Source organism: Podarcis cretensis (assembly GCF_951804945.1).
Source record: "Podarcis cretensis genome assembly, chromosome: 16".
NCBI classification, from domain to species: domain Eukaryota; kingdom Metazoa; phylum Chordata; class Lepidosauria; order Squamata; family Lacertidae; genus Podarcis; species Podarcis cretensis.
Genome location: NC_137186.1, coordinates 9,049,119 through 9,068,074, shown reverse-complemented (window position 1 = coordinate 9,068,074; position 18,956 = coordinate 9,049,119). Strand labels below are relative to the sequence as shown.

The 18,956-nt window shown below is 47.6% G+C and overlaps 1 protein-coding gene across 1 annotated transcript; it reads right to left on the bottom strand.

Moving 5' to 3' along the window:
- Nucleotides 1-988: 988 nt before the first annotated feature.
- Nucleotides 989-17,392, bottom strand: LOC307205762 (protein S100-A16-like). Its single transcript, XM_079958542.1, has 3 exons — nt 17,241-17,392; nt 4,160-4,353; nt 989-1,492 (listed from the first exon to the last, which is right to left on the bottom strand). The coding sequence occupies exons 1-3, from the start codon at nt 17,245-17,247 to the stop codon at nt 1,328-1,330; spliced, it is 366 nt and encodes a 121-aa protein (XP_079814668.1). The 5' UTR covers nt 17,248-17,392; the 3' UTR covers nt 989-1,327.
- Nucleotides 17,393-18,956: the final 1,564 nt, after the last annotated feature.

Below are 18,956 nucleotides of genomic sequence, written 5' to 3'. Positions count from 1 at the left end.
GCGCCTAGGACTTGCCGATCGAAAGGTCGGCGGTTCGAATCCCTGCGGCGGGGTGCGCTCCCGCTGCTCGGTCCCAGCGCCTGCCAACCTAGCAGTTCGAAAGCACCTCCAGGTGCAAGTAGATAAATAGGGACGGCTTACCAGCGGGAAGGTAAACGGCGTTTCCGTGTGCAGCTCTGGCTCTGGCCAGAGCAGCGATGTCACGCTGGCCACGTGACCCGGAAGTGTCTCCGGACAGCGCTGGCCCCCGGCCTCTTAAGTGAGATGGGCGCACAACCCCAGAGTCTGTCAAGACTGGCCCGTACGGGCAGGGGTACCTTTACCTTTACCTTAATCTTAGGGCCAGGAAACAGATCTCACCTGCAGGTGATAATGATCGGCTGTCTTCCTGGCCATCCATCTTATCATGTTTATTGCTTGTTTATCACCTCCCGGGGTTCCCAAATGCACTCCTTTGTAGTTCTGTTTTATTTACCCCGTGCTTAATTAGTTTTGGTAGTTTAACTTTGTCCCCACGTGGGGTTTGTTGAAATGCTCAGAAGAAATCTGATTGGTTCTTACGAACACTCTGTAAAAAGCTCTTTTGTGAATAAAACGACCTGGGCCAGGGGCTGGAGACAGAGAGATTATTATACGCACCCTTCCCAGAGTCTTGCTGGTTCAAGCCTCTGTGTGTATTCTTACTAATCAGAGTTCAATCCTTCCTTTACTTTGGGAACACCTCAATGGGGGAAGAGGAGCTCATTGGACAGATAATAGCCAGACTAGCTACATGGAGCCTCCAGGTTGAGGGACTGCATATCTCAGCTGGTGACAAAGGGCAGGGATAGGCTGTTCGGGTCTGCCTGGCATAGGAGCACCCAGGAGTAGAATGTAGCAACTAGAAAAGTTTCATTGGGAATTCAGTGTCCTCAATGAGCACCGGAAGCTTGCTCGAGAAAGGTTACCCCCAAAAGGGAGAGGCAATCGCACGACTCTGACACTCTGATCCGACTCAAGGCTTTATTGCAACGCTCTTCACAGTCTGACACAGCCGGCTGGATCCCCACGGAACATGGCCACCCCCACCCCACAACCACCCGTCACCCTCCCAGACGCGATACCCCAGTTGCAGGTGTTGAAAAGAATTAAATAAGTGGACGGATAATTTCCAAAGGTATGGTAGAGTTCAGCTTTCGGGCCCAAATGGCGATGGGCCGTGTGATGTGCAGCCCAGCAAGCCGGGGGAGCTGGAATGACGGCAAGGTTAAGGCAGGGAGTCGGAATGTGGGGGGAGAGATAGAAGGGGCTAGGGGTGGTGTGAGCAGCTGACGTTCTCTCTCTCGCTCTACTTGGTGAACTTGACGCTCTCCTCCTGCTGTCGGATCAGGCAGGAGATTGGGCTGGCGATGCCGCCAATCAGGTTCCAGTACTCGTGGAAGCTGATGAGTCCGTCCTGATTCTCATCCAGGTCACAGATCAGTTTGTTGGCGGCTTGCTTGTTCTTGGTGTCCTGGATGGGGGAAGAGGGGGAATGAAACGAGTCAGAAAAGTGGGACTGGGAGACCTGGAGCCGAAGAGCGTAGACACTTCCACCACATGGGGAAGCAGAGGTCCGCCTTACTAGATGTCGGAAAAAAACACTATAAGTAATTCAGAAATTAAATCGTTATGACAAAAAAAATCGCTATGTAAAATAGCATAGAAATTTTTTTTGCTCTCCAGCGCCATCTTGTGTTGCATGTTTATAACACATTCAAAACGTTGTTTCACTAATGTAGCTGGGTTTGCAACATAGCCTAAGTGTGAAATAGTCCAGGTTATTCTTTTTGTGACAGATTGTGAAGCTGAGGCTCCAATACTTTGGCCACCTCATGAGAAGAGAAGACTCCCTGGAAAAGACCCTGATGTTGGGAAAGATGGAGGGCACAAGGAGAAGGGGATGACAGAGGACGAGATGGCTGGACAGTGTTCTTGAAGCTACCAGCATGAGTCTGACCAAACTGCGGGAGGCAGTAGAAGACAGGAGTGCCTGGCGTGCTTTGGTCCATGGGGTCACGAAGAGTCGGACACAACTAAACAACAACAACAAATTCTTTTTGTGCCCGTTCTGTTGCTTATCATTGCTTTCCATCTAATTTCTGTGTAGCTTGTACCCCTTTAAGGCTTCCCCATTCATGTCCTGCCTGACTTGCTGAGGCACCATGAAACGTTATTCCTATCATTTCTCCCCATCTCAGTGCTGACCTGCTTGCCATTGGGGAAAATGCCAGATTCTTGCTTCTCGTTGGTTTCCCATCTAGAGTGGAGGCTGCCTGGCTTTCTGTCGCCCCCCACATTCCAGCCTCTAAGTGCCACTTGGACTAAATATTGCACCCACTTTCCAATCAACTTGCAGATCAAATTGTTACTATGCTGACCAGCAGCATGCGGTCAATGGACTAAGGGGACTAGGCTAGTCCCTTTGATATTCCCCCTCTGCCTCCTTCCCAAAGCCCAAGAATCTTCTGCCCAGCTTCAGGAAGGAAGCATGATGCTCACATGTGCGAGGTTGGGACATCATAATGTCACCCCCTCACAAGCTGGCGCCTCTGGTCCTATCTGTCCCCCTGCACAAAATTTCACCGCACTTCTGGTGCTGAGAGAGAGTCTGCCAGTCCGTGTCGGAAAAGCTGGGCTAGATGCAGGGCCAGATTTAGGTTTGATAAGGCCCTAAGCTACTGAAGGTAATGTTGAAGATTCATTCCCCGTGTCTGCAGTCATGGGATTGTTGTCTATCACATGACTGTGTATGTTTTCATTCCACAGAGTGGGAAGTGACGGAGACAGGATGTTTGTGTTACTGTGTGCCGTGAAGTGGGACTATTGTCCTTTGTTCTTTCTCTTTGCTGTCTGATGGTGGAGAGAGAGGGAGCCATGTTGCAGTGCTCTGTGTGTGTTTATATGTAATAAAGTAGATTAGCCAAAATGCTGAGTTGCTGAGGTCTGTTACACAGGCTACGAAGACTCTGCGGATCCCTAAGTGTGTCGGTTGGCATCGGTCACTGTGATGTTCAGGCTGAAGAAAGCTCTAGAAGCTCCCGAACAAAAGACCAGGAGCGAGAGAACAAGCCAGTTGGGCATGTGTCCTACTCGAGTGTAGGCTGACCTCCTGACACTTTATATGTCCAGCTGTCCTTTGTCAACAATAAATTGTCACTGTTTTTGTGTGTTGAATATATGTGATATGGTAATTTATCGACCTAATAGGTATCTAAAGCCATTTGCACATAACAAAATACATACAGTGGTGCCCCGCAAGACGAACGCCTCGCAAGACGGAAAACCCGCTAGACGAAAGGGTTTTCCGTTTTGGAGGCGCTTCGCAAAACGAATTTCCCTATGGGCTTGCTTCGCAAGACGAAAATGTCTTGCGAGTTCCTGCGGGTTTTTCCCCCTCCCCCCCTTTTTCTAAGCAGCTAAGCCGCTTCTCAGCTGATCCGCTAAGCTGATAAGCCGCTAAAAGCTGCTAAAAGCCGCTAAACCGCTAATAGCGCTAATCCGCTAAGCTGTCAATGGGCTTGCTTCGCAAGACGAAAACACTGCTATACGAAGAGACTCACGGAACGGATTAATTTCGTCTTGCGAGGCACCACTGTATTTTATCAAAGCAATTGTTGAACTGAAATACAATTAAGAAGAAGTATATTAATAGTAGGGACACGGGTGGCGCTGTGGGTTAAACAACAGAGCCTAGGACTTGCCGATCAGAAGGTCGGCGGTTCGAATCCCCGTGACGGGGTGAGCTCCCGTTGCTCGGTCCCTGCTCCTGCCAACCTAGCAGTTCGAAAGCACATCAAAGTGCAAATAGATAAATACGTACTGCTCTGGTGGGAAGGTAAACGGCGTTTCCGTGAGCTGCTTTGGCCACATGACCCGGAAGCTGTACGCCGGCTCCCTCAGCCAATCAAGCGAGATGAGCGCCACAACCCGAGTCGGTCATGACTGGACCTAACGGTCAGGGGCCCCTTTACCTTTACCTTTATATTAATAGTGAATTGGGGGGGGGGCAAGAGATTGGGGCCCTAAGCTATAGCTTGTTTAGCTCGTACGTAAATCCAGCACTGGCTAGATGGACTGGCGGTTTGATCTGGCAATAGGTAGCAGCGCCCTCTGAATCTCCCTCCATCCTTCATCTCACCGTCAACATGTGGTTGAGTTCATGCTTGAGCATCTTCCGGAATCCACCCTGGCTGATCCCCCGCTTCTTGCTGCAACAGCACCCTTTACCGGCGTACTTATCGTAGTTCTTCGACAGCGTCTGGATGGCCCACTCCAGCTCAGAGGGGTCGCCGCCCATGATGTCTCCTCCTTTGGTTCCTCCTCCCTTGCATCCTAGAGGAAAAACGGAAGTGCGTCATCGATAAGCATCCCTCCCCAATTCATGGACAGGACATATTCCCCAGGTGTGGGGAAGCTTGGAGCCTCCAGATGTAGCTCAGAATGCCAGGGGAAATAGGAGATCTGTTCCAGCAACATCTGGGAACCCAAAGATACCCCGTACCTTATACCACGCATAATATTTAGTGCATAAGCCATTCTTTAAAGCATTTCACACAGGGCCGTCTTTAACATATGCGCCGCTGGGGTGCAAATATCTGCCCAGGGCCCCCAAATTTAGATAATTTTGTGTGCACAGCGCCGTTGAGAATGACAAGCACCGTCGTTGAGTCTGACAAGCATCGCCGCTGGCGCAGCGCGTCTTTGGTAAATGAGCGCACCAAGTCGAAAGTCCTTTAGTGAAACAGTAGGTATTAAAAAACTGCTTTTATTCTCACCAGTCTTTAGGTACACCACAGGTTGTTGTCTTAAGTATCACTAAAATAGATCTTTTCCCCTATGTAATAAAATGTAGTTGTTTGTGACAAAATATAGTACATAATTATGTGTACCTAATTGAAGCAAAAAATGCATTCCTGACTTTCTTGCATGAATATAAGTAGCTACTGCTGTAAAGGCAGGAGGGATAAGGAACCAGGATGTGGATTGGTTAAGCAAAGGCCTGGTTAAAAAGGAACGTTTTTGCCTGGCGCCTAAAGGTGTATAATGAAGACACCAGGCGAACTTCCCTGGGGAGAGCATTCCACAGATGGGGAGCTACCACTGAGAAGGCCCCGTTCTCGTGTTGCCACCCTCCTGACCTCTCGAGGAGAAGGCACACGAAGAAGGGCCTCAGAAGATGATCTCAGGGTCCGGGTAGGTGCATACGGAAAGAGGTGGTCCTTGAGGTATTGCAGTCCTGAGCCCTTTAAGGCTTTATAGGTCAAAACCAGCACTTGGAATTGGGCCCGGAAACTGATCGGTAGCCAGTGCAGTCGGACCAGGATTGGAATATGCAGCTGTCTCGAACCTGCCACCTTGGCATTGTTATCACCACTGTACTAACATTGCAGGGGATGATTATTTATTTTATTCATTTCAGACTACTTGATCGTAAAGAAAACCAACCCGCAGTGCAGTTCACAAAGAGAATAAAACGATAACATCATGAGCAAAAACAGTAAGAACAACTATTTGGAACATTAAGTAACCAAGAATAAATTAAAAACATGTTGCCATGCATCATCATCCAACATGTCTGGGTAGGCCTGTTGAAACAAAAATGTTTTTAGCGGGAGCTGGAAAGAGTACAGGGAAGGAATGATGACTCATAGCAACCAGGGTTATCTCAGGGTGCCCTGATGTTGCATCATTCTGCAGGGAGATGGATGTCTCCAATGGTAGAAGTCACTTCCTGGCTCGAAGATCCTTGAGCAACCAACATATTGTTATGAGTTTGTGAGTGCCAGACTATAATCCTTGGCTCTAGCTAGTGTTAGAATCTAATTAAGTCTTAGGACTTAAGGTGCTAAACTGTGTGCTAGGCACTTCTAATCCCTGGAATCAGCAAGTGTTAACATTGTATTAAATCAGGCTACCTTCCTCGTTTGTTAATCCCCTGGGTGACGGGTCATTACGAGAACAAAGGGATCAAGGGGAGTTGGTATGAGACGGCAAATGGGTGGGGTCCCTCTCCCACAACAGAGCTTAGAGTAGAGAATGAGGAGTTAGGCGACACAGAAGGACTTTTTTGGGGGTATTAATTCTGTAAACCCCTCCATTGTAGGTTCAGGTTGTACATATGTGTGAATAACCCATATATCATAAAGACACCACAGTCTTTGCTGTGCCCGAATCCCAAAAGGAAACACAGAATCTGAGTGAGAGCGTGGAACCCGTGAAATCTCACACCAGTCAGAGATGCAGCACTTTGATGTGCGGCAATATTCCCTGTATTAGTTTCATACCCTCCTTTGTTTCTTTATGGCCATTGAAAGTTCCCGAAATGATGGCCCAAATCTGACACTGTCTCCTCAGATAGGTATCTAGATCAGGGTCAGGGAATTTCAGGCCAGGTTGTCGAATGCGGCCCTCTAAGTCTCTTAACCTGGCCTCCATAAGTCTCCCCAGGTCATCCCCTGGCATGCAAAGGAAATGTTCAACCACTGAGTTTGCACAGAGCCTTGCCTTCCCAACGGTCTCCCGTCTTTCCTGCACAGCGACCTCCAGTGGCTGCTCCTAGGAATGCAAGCCAACCGGTTTGCAGGATCCATCCTTCTGCCCTGCAATCTGCCTATCTTTCCTTCCTTCCTTCCTTCCTTCCCCTCCAGGTCGCAACACCCACAGGCGATTAACGATAATTATATTTTGGCAGGCACTCTGCCTAGCCCCAGTGAGGCGGGTGCCGGGAGCGAAATCCGCCGAACCAGTCGCCAGACCTTCGTTGGAATGGAATGCCGCTCCCTCCCAGCCAATCAGAGCGGGCGTAGGAGGGCGAGAAGGAGGAGTGGTGCCAGGCAAAAGCCGCAATTATGGGCTATCCTTGCAAGGCACATCGGCAGCACAGGGTTGATAAAAAGGTACCCGCCGTGTTGGAATCCGCTGTGTCCTGAAACCTCACCTTCCTATCGCTCATTCCATCCCATCCTTGGGTGTGGAAGCTGCCTGGAAAGGCTGGGAAAACTGAAGCGACTGAACGAGGGCGTTGGAGAGACCAAGGTCACTGTACATCAAAAGAACATTAGATGCAAATGGCTCTCCTCTGTCCTTTCACCCAAGGAATTCTGGGAGCTGCAGATTCCATGCAGGTTCCCCCAGGATGTGAAGGGATTTGCGGCTCTGCGACAGGTGAAGCTCCAGGATTCATTGGGGGAAGACAGGTGCTTTAAGCCGAGGGAGACTGTTTATTTATTTTATTTTATTTGGTAAAATTTATACACCAATTTGGCACGCGGGTGGCGCTGTGGGTTAAACCACAGTGCCTAGGACTTGCCGATCAGAAGGTCAGCAGTTCGAATCCCCGTGACAGGGTGAGCTCCCGTTGCTCGGTCCCTGCTCCTGCCAACCTAGCAGTCTGAAAGCACGTCAAAGTGCAAGTAGATAAATAGGTACCGCTCCGGAGGGAAGGTAAACGGCGTTTCCATGCGCTGCTCTGGTTCGCCAGAAGCGGCTTAGTCATGTTGGCCACATGACCCAGAAGCTGTACGCCGGCTTCCTCGGCCAGTAAAGCGAGATGAGCGCCGCAACCGCAGAGTTTGTCACGACTGGACCTAATGGTCAGGGGTCCCTTTACCTTTACTTTATACACCAATTTATTGTTAAAACAGAAATGGAAACCCTCAGTGGTTTGTAAATAAGATAAAATGATGCTATCATCGATAAGAAGAATTGGCAGCCAGCTTGGTTTATAAAATATAGAATGTTTGAATGCTAATGACTGAATACTGTACTTTATTTAACTGCAGGACAGAGAACTGAAAGTATTTTTACCTGTTTTTAACCTTATCTCTCTCTCTCCTTCCTTCCTTCCTTGCTTCCTTCCTTCCTTCCTCCCTCCCTCCCTCCCTCCCTTCCTTCCTTCCTTCCTTCCTTCCTTCCTTCCTTCCTTCCCTCCTTTCTCTTTTTCATTCCTTCTTTCATTCTTCTTGCCTCTGTTCTTTTTTTAGATTAAGTATCTGTTTTATTTCAGTATATTATAAAAAAGATAGGTATTTTGTAATGAGTACGGATCTCTCTCTCTCTCTCTCTCTCTCTCTCTCTCTCTCTCTCTCTCTCTTTCTCCCCCCATGTGTGTGTGTGTGTTATAAAAAAGATAGGAAGAATCGGCAGCCACAATTTAAGACTTTCAGAAAGTTAAAATGGCAACAGGCTAAAAAATATACCGTATTTTTCGCCCCATAGGACGCACCTAGGTTTTTTGGGGGGGAAATAAAGGGAAAAAAATTTATTTCCCCCCCAGGCGCAGGGGCTGGCGCAGGGGAAGCCTGAGCTTCCCCCGACCCCAGCCCCCAGAACAGGCTGCTGCCCCAAGCCTTGCGCGCCCGGCGGGACCTCCTGCAGGGCGCGTGAGGCTTGCCGACATCTGTCCGAAGCACGGGGCGTGCTACGCAGCGTGCCCCGTGCTTCAGGCTGCAGGCTGCTGCCCGCAAGCCTTGTGCGCCCGGCAGGACCTCCCGCCGGGCACGCGAGGCTTGCGGATAGCTTCCTGAAGCCTGGAGAGCGAGAGGGGTCGGTGCGCACCAACGCCTCTAGCTCTCCAGGCTTCAGCGAAAGCCTGCATTCGCCCCATAGGACGCACACACATTTCCCCTTCATTTTTGGAGGGGGGAAAGTGCGTCCTATAGGGCGAAAAATACGTTATACTAAAACTCTCATCAACTTTCCAAACATTGGAGTAGACTTATTTTTACCTGCCTTCAGTCCTTGTCAGGTGGAGTGTAGATAAATATATTTCTAATAGTAATAGTAATAGGCTTGCTGAACAAGAATGCCTTTAGTAGGCGCCGAAAAGAATACAGTGAAAGAACTTGCTTGAGGTCAATCGGCAGGCAGTTCCAAGGTGAACTCAGCCCAGTAGCAAAGGGTCAACCAGCACTGATCCCTGAGCAAAAGTGTGATCCGACAACAAGGACTCGCTTTTGCCAGCGATTGCACTGCAGCATCCTGCACTCAGTGCAACGTCCCTGGATGTGGGGACCCCATTTCAACATGAGGGCCACGTTGCCTTCAAAGTAACCTTTCAGGGGCCGCACATGATGCCAGCATCAGACTGGGCCCGGGTCAACAGTGGGCAGGGCAAGAGAATTGTCAGTTTCCTTTAGAAACTGCGGGAGGTTTCTGAATGCGCATCTTGTTTTTTTGGCAGAGTTGTTGAACTTTTTGATTCAAAATCTCCAAAAAAGAGAGAGAAGATTTTGAGCCATTTTCCAGTAAATTCACCAAAAAATAAACACTTCCGACCATGAGTGGCCATACACCTGGGTTTTAACGGACATTTGCCCCCCATTTTCTGAAATTCCGCACTATTTTCGAAGGACTAATCCTGGATATGTCTGGGATAATTCCAGACATATGGTAGCCCTACGTTATCCCACTTCAAAAACTCAAGCGTGGACATAGGTCAGTACTGGAGAGAGAGTTCTGAGGGCCAGCCAGAGAGACACGGAGGGCCACATTTGTGGAGTGGCTAGGAATTATGTTTTCTCCTAGGCTCAATAATCCATACAGCATGGCTATTAACAGTTATCAAATTGACTAGATTTATTGCATGCCCTTTGGAAAAGATTCAAAGACCAGAGCTGCTTTTCCCAGGAAAAAGGGAGGAGCCTGAAGTGCTCAAAGTCGTTAAGCAATAAAAGCCTCGTTAAGTGTTTCCCCACTTTTCAGGATGGGCTGATGTCACAGGATGTCCCAACATCCAGGAAGAAGAAGGGAAAAAACCTCCCACACAAAAACAGAATAAGAAGGTGGGAGTTGGCCTAGTTGTTTTACCTTTCCTGATCTGGATGTCACCTTCTTGATTTATTTATTTTTAATCATAATGATACAGTTGTTTACTCAGATCTCCTCCATAAGTGACATCCTGTTCGTTGTGGAAATCAGGGCGAATTCTGCCCGAAGGGACAGGCATCTTATATTTTCCTTCAAGCACCAGGAATGGGAAATAAATTCTCTGTTGCCCCTAAGTGGAGTTTGGAGGGGGCAGGAATCAGAACAACTTAGAGGCTCTCGTGACAGGCTGCAGGGATCTCAACCAGCTCTGATCTCCAACAGAGGCAAAAGATCTAGAGGAATGAGGCTAATGTGGCCCTCCAGTTGTCTCTATGTGGCCCCCTTGGAATGCCTTCTCTCCAAGCCACGCTCCTCACTGTCTCACACCCTGAGTGTCTTTTCCTGGCTGGAATCAGTCCTTGAACTCTGATACTTACCGTATTTTTCGCTCTATAAGACGCACTTTTTCCCTCCTAAGAAGTAAGGGGAAATGTGTGTGCGTCTTATGGAGTGAATGCAGGCTGCACGGCTATCCCAGAAGCCAAATCCCTCTTGCTGTTCTGGCTTCTGGGATTCAGAATATTTTTTTTCTTGTTTTCCTCCTCCAAAAACTAGGTGCGTCTTATGGTCTGGTGCGTCTTATAGAGCGAAAAATACGGTATATTCCTATTAGCAGTAATAACAGTAATACAACAGCAGCTGTATTGTATTGTATTGTACAGTCGTATCTTGGTTCTCAAACAGAATGCATTTGGGGAGTCTGTTCGACTCCCGGAACTGTTCTAAAACCAAAGCGTGGCTTCCGATTGGCTGCAGGAGTGTCCTGCAGCCAAGCGGAAGCCGCGGAAACCATGCCGGACGCTAGGCTTCTGAAAATTGTTCAAAAACCAGAACCCTCACTTCCGGGTTTCAATCATTCGGGAGCCGATTTGTTTGGGAGCTAAGGCATTCGGCTTCCAAGGTACCACTATAGTAGAGTAGAGTAGAGTAGAGTAGAGTAGAGTAGAGTAGAGTAGAGTATAGTATAGTATAGTATAGTATAGTATAGTATAGTATAGTATAGTATGTTGTTTAGTCGTTTAGTTGTGTCCGACTCTTTGCGACCCCATGGACCAGAGCACGCCAGGCATAGTATTAATATAGTATAGTACTAAAAGTATTAGTATTAATTAGACATGTATTAATTAAACCTCAGCGCCTGGGACTTGACGATCGCATGGTCGGCGGTTCGAATCCCCGCAGCGGGGTGCGCTCCCGTCGTTTGGTCCCAGCGCCTGCCAACCTAGCAGTTCGAAAGCACCCCCGGGTGCAAGTAGATAAATAGGGACCGCTTACCAGCGGGAAGGTAAACGGCGTTCCGTGTGCTGCGCTGGCTCGCCAGTTGCAGCTTGTCACGCTGGCCACATGACCCGGAAGTGTCTCCGGACAGTGCTGGCTCCTGGCCTATAGAGATGAGCGCACAACCCCAGAGTCTGTCAAGACTGGCCCATACGGGCAGGGGTACCTTTACCTTTTTAGACATGTTATTGTTACCCAGAGGTCTTCAAACGAATTACATTTTAATAGCATTAATATAAACATAATAAAAACAGCAATTGCTTCTTGCTTGCCCAGATAGAAAATTGAGTAGATTCTAGTCTATTTTACAGAGGTAAAATTTGCACCCATTGCTCCACCCACTTTGCCTGTGGCTCCACCCACCACTGACATGTGGCCCCTCAAAAGTTGCCCAGAAGTGAAGGTGGCCCTCAGGCTTTGGAAAAGTTCCTGGCCTGGTGGTAGGAACAGTCTTAATCAGATGTTTCTTGGGATATGATTCTTATCTTATTGTTATTATTTTAAAAGTAACAAAATGCTGATTAAATTAAAGGCGGGATGACATTTCTGGATCACCACCTGTTTAGCAATTTGGTCCTCCGCCCTCCTCAAATTAAACTCTTCCGGCCTACAGTTCCAATCCCAAACAACGCTTAGACATTTGGGGAAGATTTCAATATCACTCCTTCCCAAATGTCCCATCAGCAGAATAACCTGAAGAAGGGGTGAGCGAAGAACTCTTAGCCGGTCTCTCTAGCATTTTTGTTACCATTACAAAAAAAAGTATCCTAGGACATTGTAGGGATTCATTCATAAATGAGCCACAGGGATTCATTCACATAATGACCACAGCGATTCATTCATAAAATAACCTGGGATCCATTCATAAAATCACCATGGCAAAACATGGCAGAAATTCTGAATGCGATCATTTCCCACTCGTCTCCCTGGCAGGGATGTTCCGCTTTGGGGCTGATATTCCACCCTATTGGCCAAGCTTCTCATGGAGATTTTTCACTGTCAAATTGACCCCATCCACGTGCCCTGCAGCCCATTCTGCCCCATCCTTGGAATTCCTCCTGCCCTTAGACGCCACCCCACTTGTGAGCGCGTATATGTGACACGTCACTGCCAGCTGCATTGCTCTGGGATGATAAAGCAGGAAAGCGTGGGAGGCCGTCTCCACCCACCACGATAGGGTACCAGGACAGGTTCCTAAAACTCTTGCCCAACCACCAGAGATCTGGTCCCTCCGGCCCATCCAGACTCTGTAGAGGAATGTTTTGATGCAGATGACGGCATCCTGCAAATTAGCCGCACATGCGCGAGAGGAAACACAAATAAGTTGTCTCCTTTAATTCTAGCAATGGGGGTGGGGTGGGGGGTTATCCAACATGGTACCGCCTGGATGTCTCTGGGCACCGGCTGCTGGCACAAAAGCACCTGCTCAGGGCAGAATTTGGCACACCAACATTCCAAATGGATCAGAGAGACGCAGGAAATGTTTTCTCCCACAGATAAGCCGGGTGAGGAGGAGCAGCCCAGGTGTGTGAGGTTTCAAAGGCGTTTTTATACCTAGCAGACTGAGCAAGAAAGGGCTTGCCCATGTCGCACCCTCGATGGGTTTCTCCGTTCCTTCCCACCTGGTCTGGCAAGCTCTCGCAAGGTTGATTTGATTTTCAAGAACATCAGGAGAGCCTGGCAGCAGGATCAGGCCAAAAGCCCGTCTGGAACACAGCACCCTGTCCTCGCAGCAGCCAACCAGATGGGAAGCCAATGCAGGGCGCATGACAGCAACGCTCCCCGCTTGCAGTTCCAAAGGACACATGATTCAGAGCCTTGGTTGTTCCCAGCGTTTAGTGTTCTGCGGTAGACTGCCATAGAACATGGAGGTTCTCTTCTGAGCATAGCAAGAGTTCTTCCTAACCTGGAATCTTCCTGCCATCGCTACCTGTGATGGGTGGGAGTCCTCTCTCCTCAAAGGAAGAGGGTTCAGCACTCTGCACATGCTTAAAGGTGCCTTCCTCTTTCCTACGAATCTGTATTTCCTGGCACGTTGCTGCCTGGTCTAAGTCAGAGCATGCCAGGGAAGCCCTCTTCCAAATTCCAGTTTATTATTTAGAGCTCATCAGCAATTTTAACCAGGTTGCTGAGGCAGTATAACAGGCTGGATTCCTGCGGGCCTGGGAACGTTTTAATTACTGCTTCCAATTCATCCCAGCTAGGAGCAAATGTGCTGTGTACCAAGCCGAGCCCTTAACCTTACTTTTGGGGGTGTACCGCCTGATGATAAAAGCAATCATTTTAAAAAATAAATAATAATAGATCCCCCAAAGTTGTGTCATTCTGGCTGTTTATTTTGTGGCTGAAGAACCATCGCAAATTCGGTGGCTGCCTTCACACTTATCTGTCCCTGACTCATTCTTTTTTCAAATGAGAATTCATTTATTTAAAATATGTATACAACACATCTCCATGATTGGGGCTCAAGGCAACTTTCTGGGGTAATAAATGACTGTGGAAAAAAATCAATGAATTAATGAGAGGAAGGGCAGTAGCTATTGGAAATATGAGAAAGCAAGAACTGAAATTGATACATTTGCCCAACTAGGAATGGAAAGATTTGTCAGTTTAAGTTACTCATTTTTGGAATCCTCATTTTTCCAATTTGAAATTTGAGTCTCCACATTTCTGCAGCAATTTAAAAAAAAACCTCGTGAAAACCCACAAGCATTTTAGAGTGGATTTCACCTAATAATTACATATTTTTTTTCATATACAGTTTTGACAAAGCTACACATTTTTGTAAGCCTTTTCCCCTAATAGAATGCATTCTTCTAAGTTATTTTCATCAAGGCATCAACTTCCACGCACACTTTGCCCTAATAGAAGATTCTTTTGGTCAACCTTGGTTGGTTGGAGAACTGCATTGCAAAATTCAGAGAAAGTTCAGTTGCGAAAGACAGCTCCATTTCAATTCTAAGATTGTTTCAGCCGCCGCAAACCTGATCAGCTTGCCTTTAAACTTGAACTGAATAGGAAACCACCACCACCCATGTCTACTCCTCATCATTCCAGTTCCAAAGGACATCCTCTTCCACTGAGTTATGGAAGCTCCTTGTTTTCCCAGTGGACCTTTCAAATGCCTTTGCCCTGTCTTTTTGGAAATCCCAATTTGGAGATGGTCAAGAGCTGAGAAACAAACTCACTTATGGAAGCTATGCTTCTGACACTGCTTCCTGAAACATGGGGATCTCTAGATGGTGTTGGCTATTTATTTTAGGATGGTTCGATGCATATCCAGATGTGGACATCTGCGTAGAAGCTTCCTTCCTGCCTGTAAAGATGTCAGCTTTTGAAATGTCCCACAGAGCTATTGGCAGACCCACATTGAAAAAGATTCATTCAGTACAGAGGGGTAGGCAAACTTTCTTAGAGGAGAGGCTGTGAACTTCAGACACAGTCCACAGAGAAGTCTCTAAGTATTATTGCTGGGCTGTGATTGTTCGTATTTGGTCAATCAAGCTGAAACTTGTCGCAGTGTTTTACCTTTCCCTCCCTCCCGTCGGCTGTTTCGACAGTTCGGCACGATCTGAGCCTCTTTCTGAAAAGTGTGTGCTCCTTTGAACATAGGAAGGTATGTTCATACAGAGTCAGACCATTGATCTATCTTGTTCAGTATTGTCTGGCAGCTGCCCTCCAAGGCTTCGGGGAGGAGACATTCCCAGCCCCACCTGGAAAAGCCATGGGGTATTGATCCTGGCACCTTCTGTGGGCAAGAGAGTTGTACCCAGTAGTCGGACATCTGCCTTGCATGTCGAAGGTCCTGAGTTCAAAATCTGGCATCTTAAGGTAGGACTGCATCCTCCAGGTGGCGTTGAACTTCTGCTATCATCTGTCCTGACTGTTGTCTGAGGCTAATGGGAGTTGTAGTCCAAAATGTCTGAAGGCCACCATGTTAGGGAAAGCCCAAAGCTAGATGGACCAATTCATTTATTCTGCAACGATTCTGTGCATACTTACTTGGGAATAAAATCCAGCTCTGTTACGTGGGACTTAGGTCAATGTGTAATAATAATAATAATAATAATAATAATAATAATAATAATACCCTGCCCATCTGACTGGGTTGCCCAGCCACTCTGGGTGGCTTCCAACATATAAAAAAACATAATAAAACAGCACACATTAAAAGGCTTCTCCACACAAGGCTGCCTTCAGATTTCTTAAAAGTCATCCAAGTGGCTTAAAAGTCATTCCTTTTTTAGGCTGTCCTAGGACCTTAAGGGACGCGGGTGGCGCTGTGGGTTAAACCACAGAGCCTAGGGCTTGCCGATCAGAAGGTCGGCAGTTCGAATCCCTGCAACGGGGTGAGCTCCCGTTGCTCGGTCCCTGTTCCTGCCCACCTAGCAGTTCGAAAGCACGTCAAAGTGCAAGTAGATAAATAGGAACCGCTTTGGCGGGAAGGTAAACGGCGTTTCCGTGCGCTGCTCTGGTTCGCCAGAAGCGACTTAGTCCTGCTGGCCACATGACCTGGAAGCTGTACGCCGGCTCCCTCGGCCAATAAAGCAATATGAGTGCCACAACCCCAGAGTCGGTCACAACTGGACCTAATGGTCAGGGGTTCCTTTACCCTTTACTAGGACCATTAAACCTAATCTGATATAGACAGGCAGCTGCCTTTCATCCTTGGGAAGGGGGCACCTAAACCAATGTGCCCTTTCAATCACCATCATCATCTCAGACAGGTGGCCAAGAGCAATGGGTTGGGTTCGGCCCAAACAAATTAGACCCTATGGAAATCCATGTTTTCAAAAAGCGGTTAGCCATGGCTGGGGATAAGCAAACATGTCGGCTTCACTGTTTCTCAATTTCTCATTTCCCCAGTATTAAAGTTCTCCATATTTCCACATCTGGTTGCAGCTTCCTTTTAAAATCCTCTTGAAAACTCACCAGGCTTTTCCTAAAGATTTATCCCGATACACACATTTTTTTCGTCAAGCCATCTTTGTCAAGCCAGCTTCACAGATGTGCTATGCACATTTATACACTTGCTTCACCCTGACGGGTGCGTTTTTCAGACACATCGTTGCACCGCAAAATGTGGAGAAGTGCAAGTTCTCTGCGCAGAACGCCTGTCCTTAAGAGCCGGTTGCTGGATCAGGCCAAGAGCCCATCTAGTCCAGCATCCTGTTCAAACAGTGGCCAACCAGAGGCCTGCAGGTAACCCACAACCAGGATTCGAACACAAGCCCCACCTGTGGATCCCAGTAACTGGTATTCAGAAGCCGCTCAGTCTCTCTTATACTTAAGCTTAAAAACTTAGGAAGTTGCCTTGCACCAGAGCAGATCACTCATGGGCCATCGGCTGACCACATAGCAAATAGATTCTTGCTAAGAATGCTGGACTGGACATGATCCAGCCGAGAGGTGCTCACAGCCAGGACTTGCGCACTTGTTCAGGGGAAAGGTTGCAGCTCAGGGGTAGATGGGATGATTTTCATGGAGAATGTCCTCAATTTAATCGCAGACATCTCCAGGAAGGGATGGAAGGAACCGATTCCCTTCCCCAAGCTGGGACCTGTGGACAGTTTTGGTCCTAGATGGACCTTTGGTCTGACTCAGTAGAAGACATCTCCCTATAGTCCAAAGGTATCATCAGACGCAGATTGGTTAGGATTTAGATCCTAGCTCTGCATAACTTTAGCACACGTGGGTGGACTTCTGGAATCCAGTAAACGAAGGAGATCACACAAGACTTTCAGCGTAGCCCAACCCAAGTCAAGACCCAGTGGTTTGGTGAGACCCTAATACCACCTCTGGGTTCTTTATTCCTTTCCCCAATTCTGATCCCAACCCCCAACCCCCACATCTCTTTCATCCCAGATCTTTTCGCTTCCCAGGGACATTTCGTTGGCACGCCAGTCGGACGACGGCACTTGCTCCACCAAGACCTGTAGAGACACGTCCTCAGAAACTTCCTAGCTACATTCCAGGTTCAAAGAAGACCAGCGTCTCGCCGTAGGGTCCTTAGAAAGAAGCCCTTTCCCCCCTGCGATAAACAAACAGACGACGATGTGTTGGATATTCCTTACCTGGCATGATTGTGTTGTGGGCTGTGTCTCTCGTCGACCAAAAACTTCTGAGTCCGTCTGCCTGTTTCGTCCTAGTGCTGGCAGGAGTTGGGCTATATGAGATTAGACACCACCCACCTCTTGAATCCGCCCAATGCCTGTGTCATGAGGCCAGTCCCAACTTCCTTTTAAAGAGAAACATTCCCTTCCCTCCTGTGGCTCAGACACTCTTTTGGGGGCGTTCCTCCTCTGCAACTCACCTGGCATCAGCAGGCAAGCCATTGCAAAACCAGAGGATGCGCCTCGTGGTCCTTCTCGTTCTTCCTGCTGGTGATGCGGAGCATCGCCCACGCTCTGTGCTGGTGTGTAAGGCCCAAGGTATGGGCAGCCAGAGCGGCCAGGGTGTATTAAAAAAAACCTTACACACCAGCTATGCTTTAAACAAAAAAGCATTAACCCAGTATCCTGCCTCCAAGAGGGGGCAGCAGTACCAGATATTACAGACAAAGGGCACAGCAGTGCCAAAGCCTCAATGGTTAACTTCATTGTCGATGGAGACAATTGGCGAACAGAAAAAGAGGGATGTTAGTATATAGATGGACCTCTGGTCGGAATAAAATTGCTGAGTATAGCTGGACCGTTGATCTGAACCAAGGTCTCGGTGATTCATTGCACTGCCAGTGCTGATGGGCTTTTGAGAGACAGCTGAGTGCAAAGAGGATGTTTGGCATAGACGGGCCTCTGGTCTGAACCAAGATACAGTGGTACTTCGGGTTAAGAACTTAATTTGCTCTGGAGGTCCGTTCTTAACCTGAAACTGTTCTTAACCTGAGGTACCACTTTAGCTAATGGGGCCTCCCGCCGCCACGCGATTTCTGGGGAGGGAGGCAAAAGGTGCGATTTCAGCCCATTCACAGTCTAATCTTTCTCCCTGTCCATCAAGTTGATATCGATGCCAGTGATGCCAAATGATTGACATGGGGGTGTGGATTGGGGGAAATGGCCTTTTAGGCCAAACTGGGTATATTAGATAGACAGGTGGATAGCTGTGTTGATCTATCATAGTCATAATAAATAGCAAGATGGAAGATGGAAAAATCTTTTTTAATAATTCCAGTGGCACCTTCCCCCAAACCACATCCCCATGTCAATCATTTGACGTCACTGGCATCGATATCAACTTGACGCACAGGGGAAAGGATTAGATTGTGTATGGGCTGACTTTATGGGCCCTACCTTTAATTATGGAAATCTGGCAGACTTGCTAAGAAGGAATATGATCATCGTTGGGTTGGAGCCCCTCCGAGAACTGTTTTTTAATACCAAAGATTATCAAGAAGATCGGCAGATGGGACATGAAGAAGAGTTAAGAGCCTCGGATTTAAGATCTCCAGGTTGATGGACTGTTGGAGGTTGATGGAACTGTTGGTAGGGGCCAAGACTGGGGAGGGGAGACGGTGGAAGAAAATTGGGAATTTAAAATGTATATATTGAGATTTTTTTTAAAAAAAAAAAATTAATGAAAAATGGAAAAATCGTGGAATGAAATTTTTATAACCCTAGGGGAAATGTCTTAAGAGAATAAGTTTAAATATATCAGTTTTAATGAGAAATAAGATTAAATAAAGTAAAAATGGATGGATAATTGATGAAAGAGAGAATGAAAAATTACAGGATATCAAGATAAATTATTAGGATAAAAACAAGATGAAGGATTTGCTGAAATACCTATCTGAA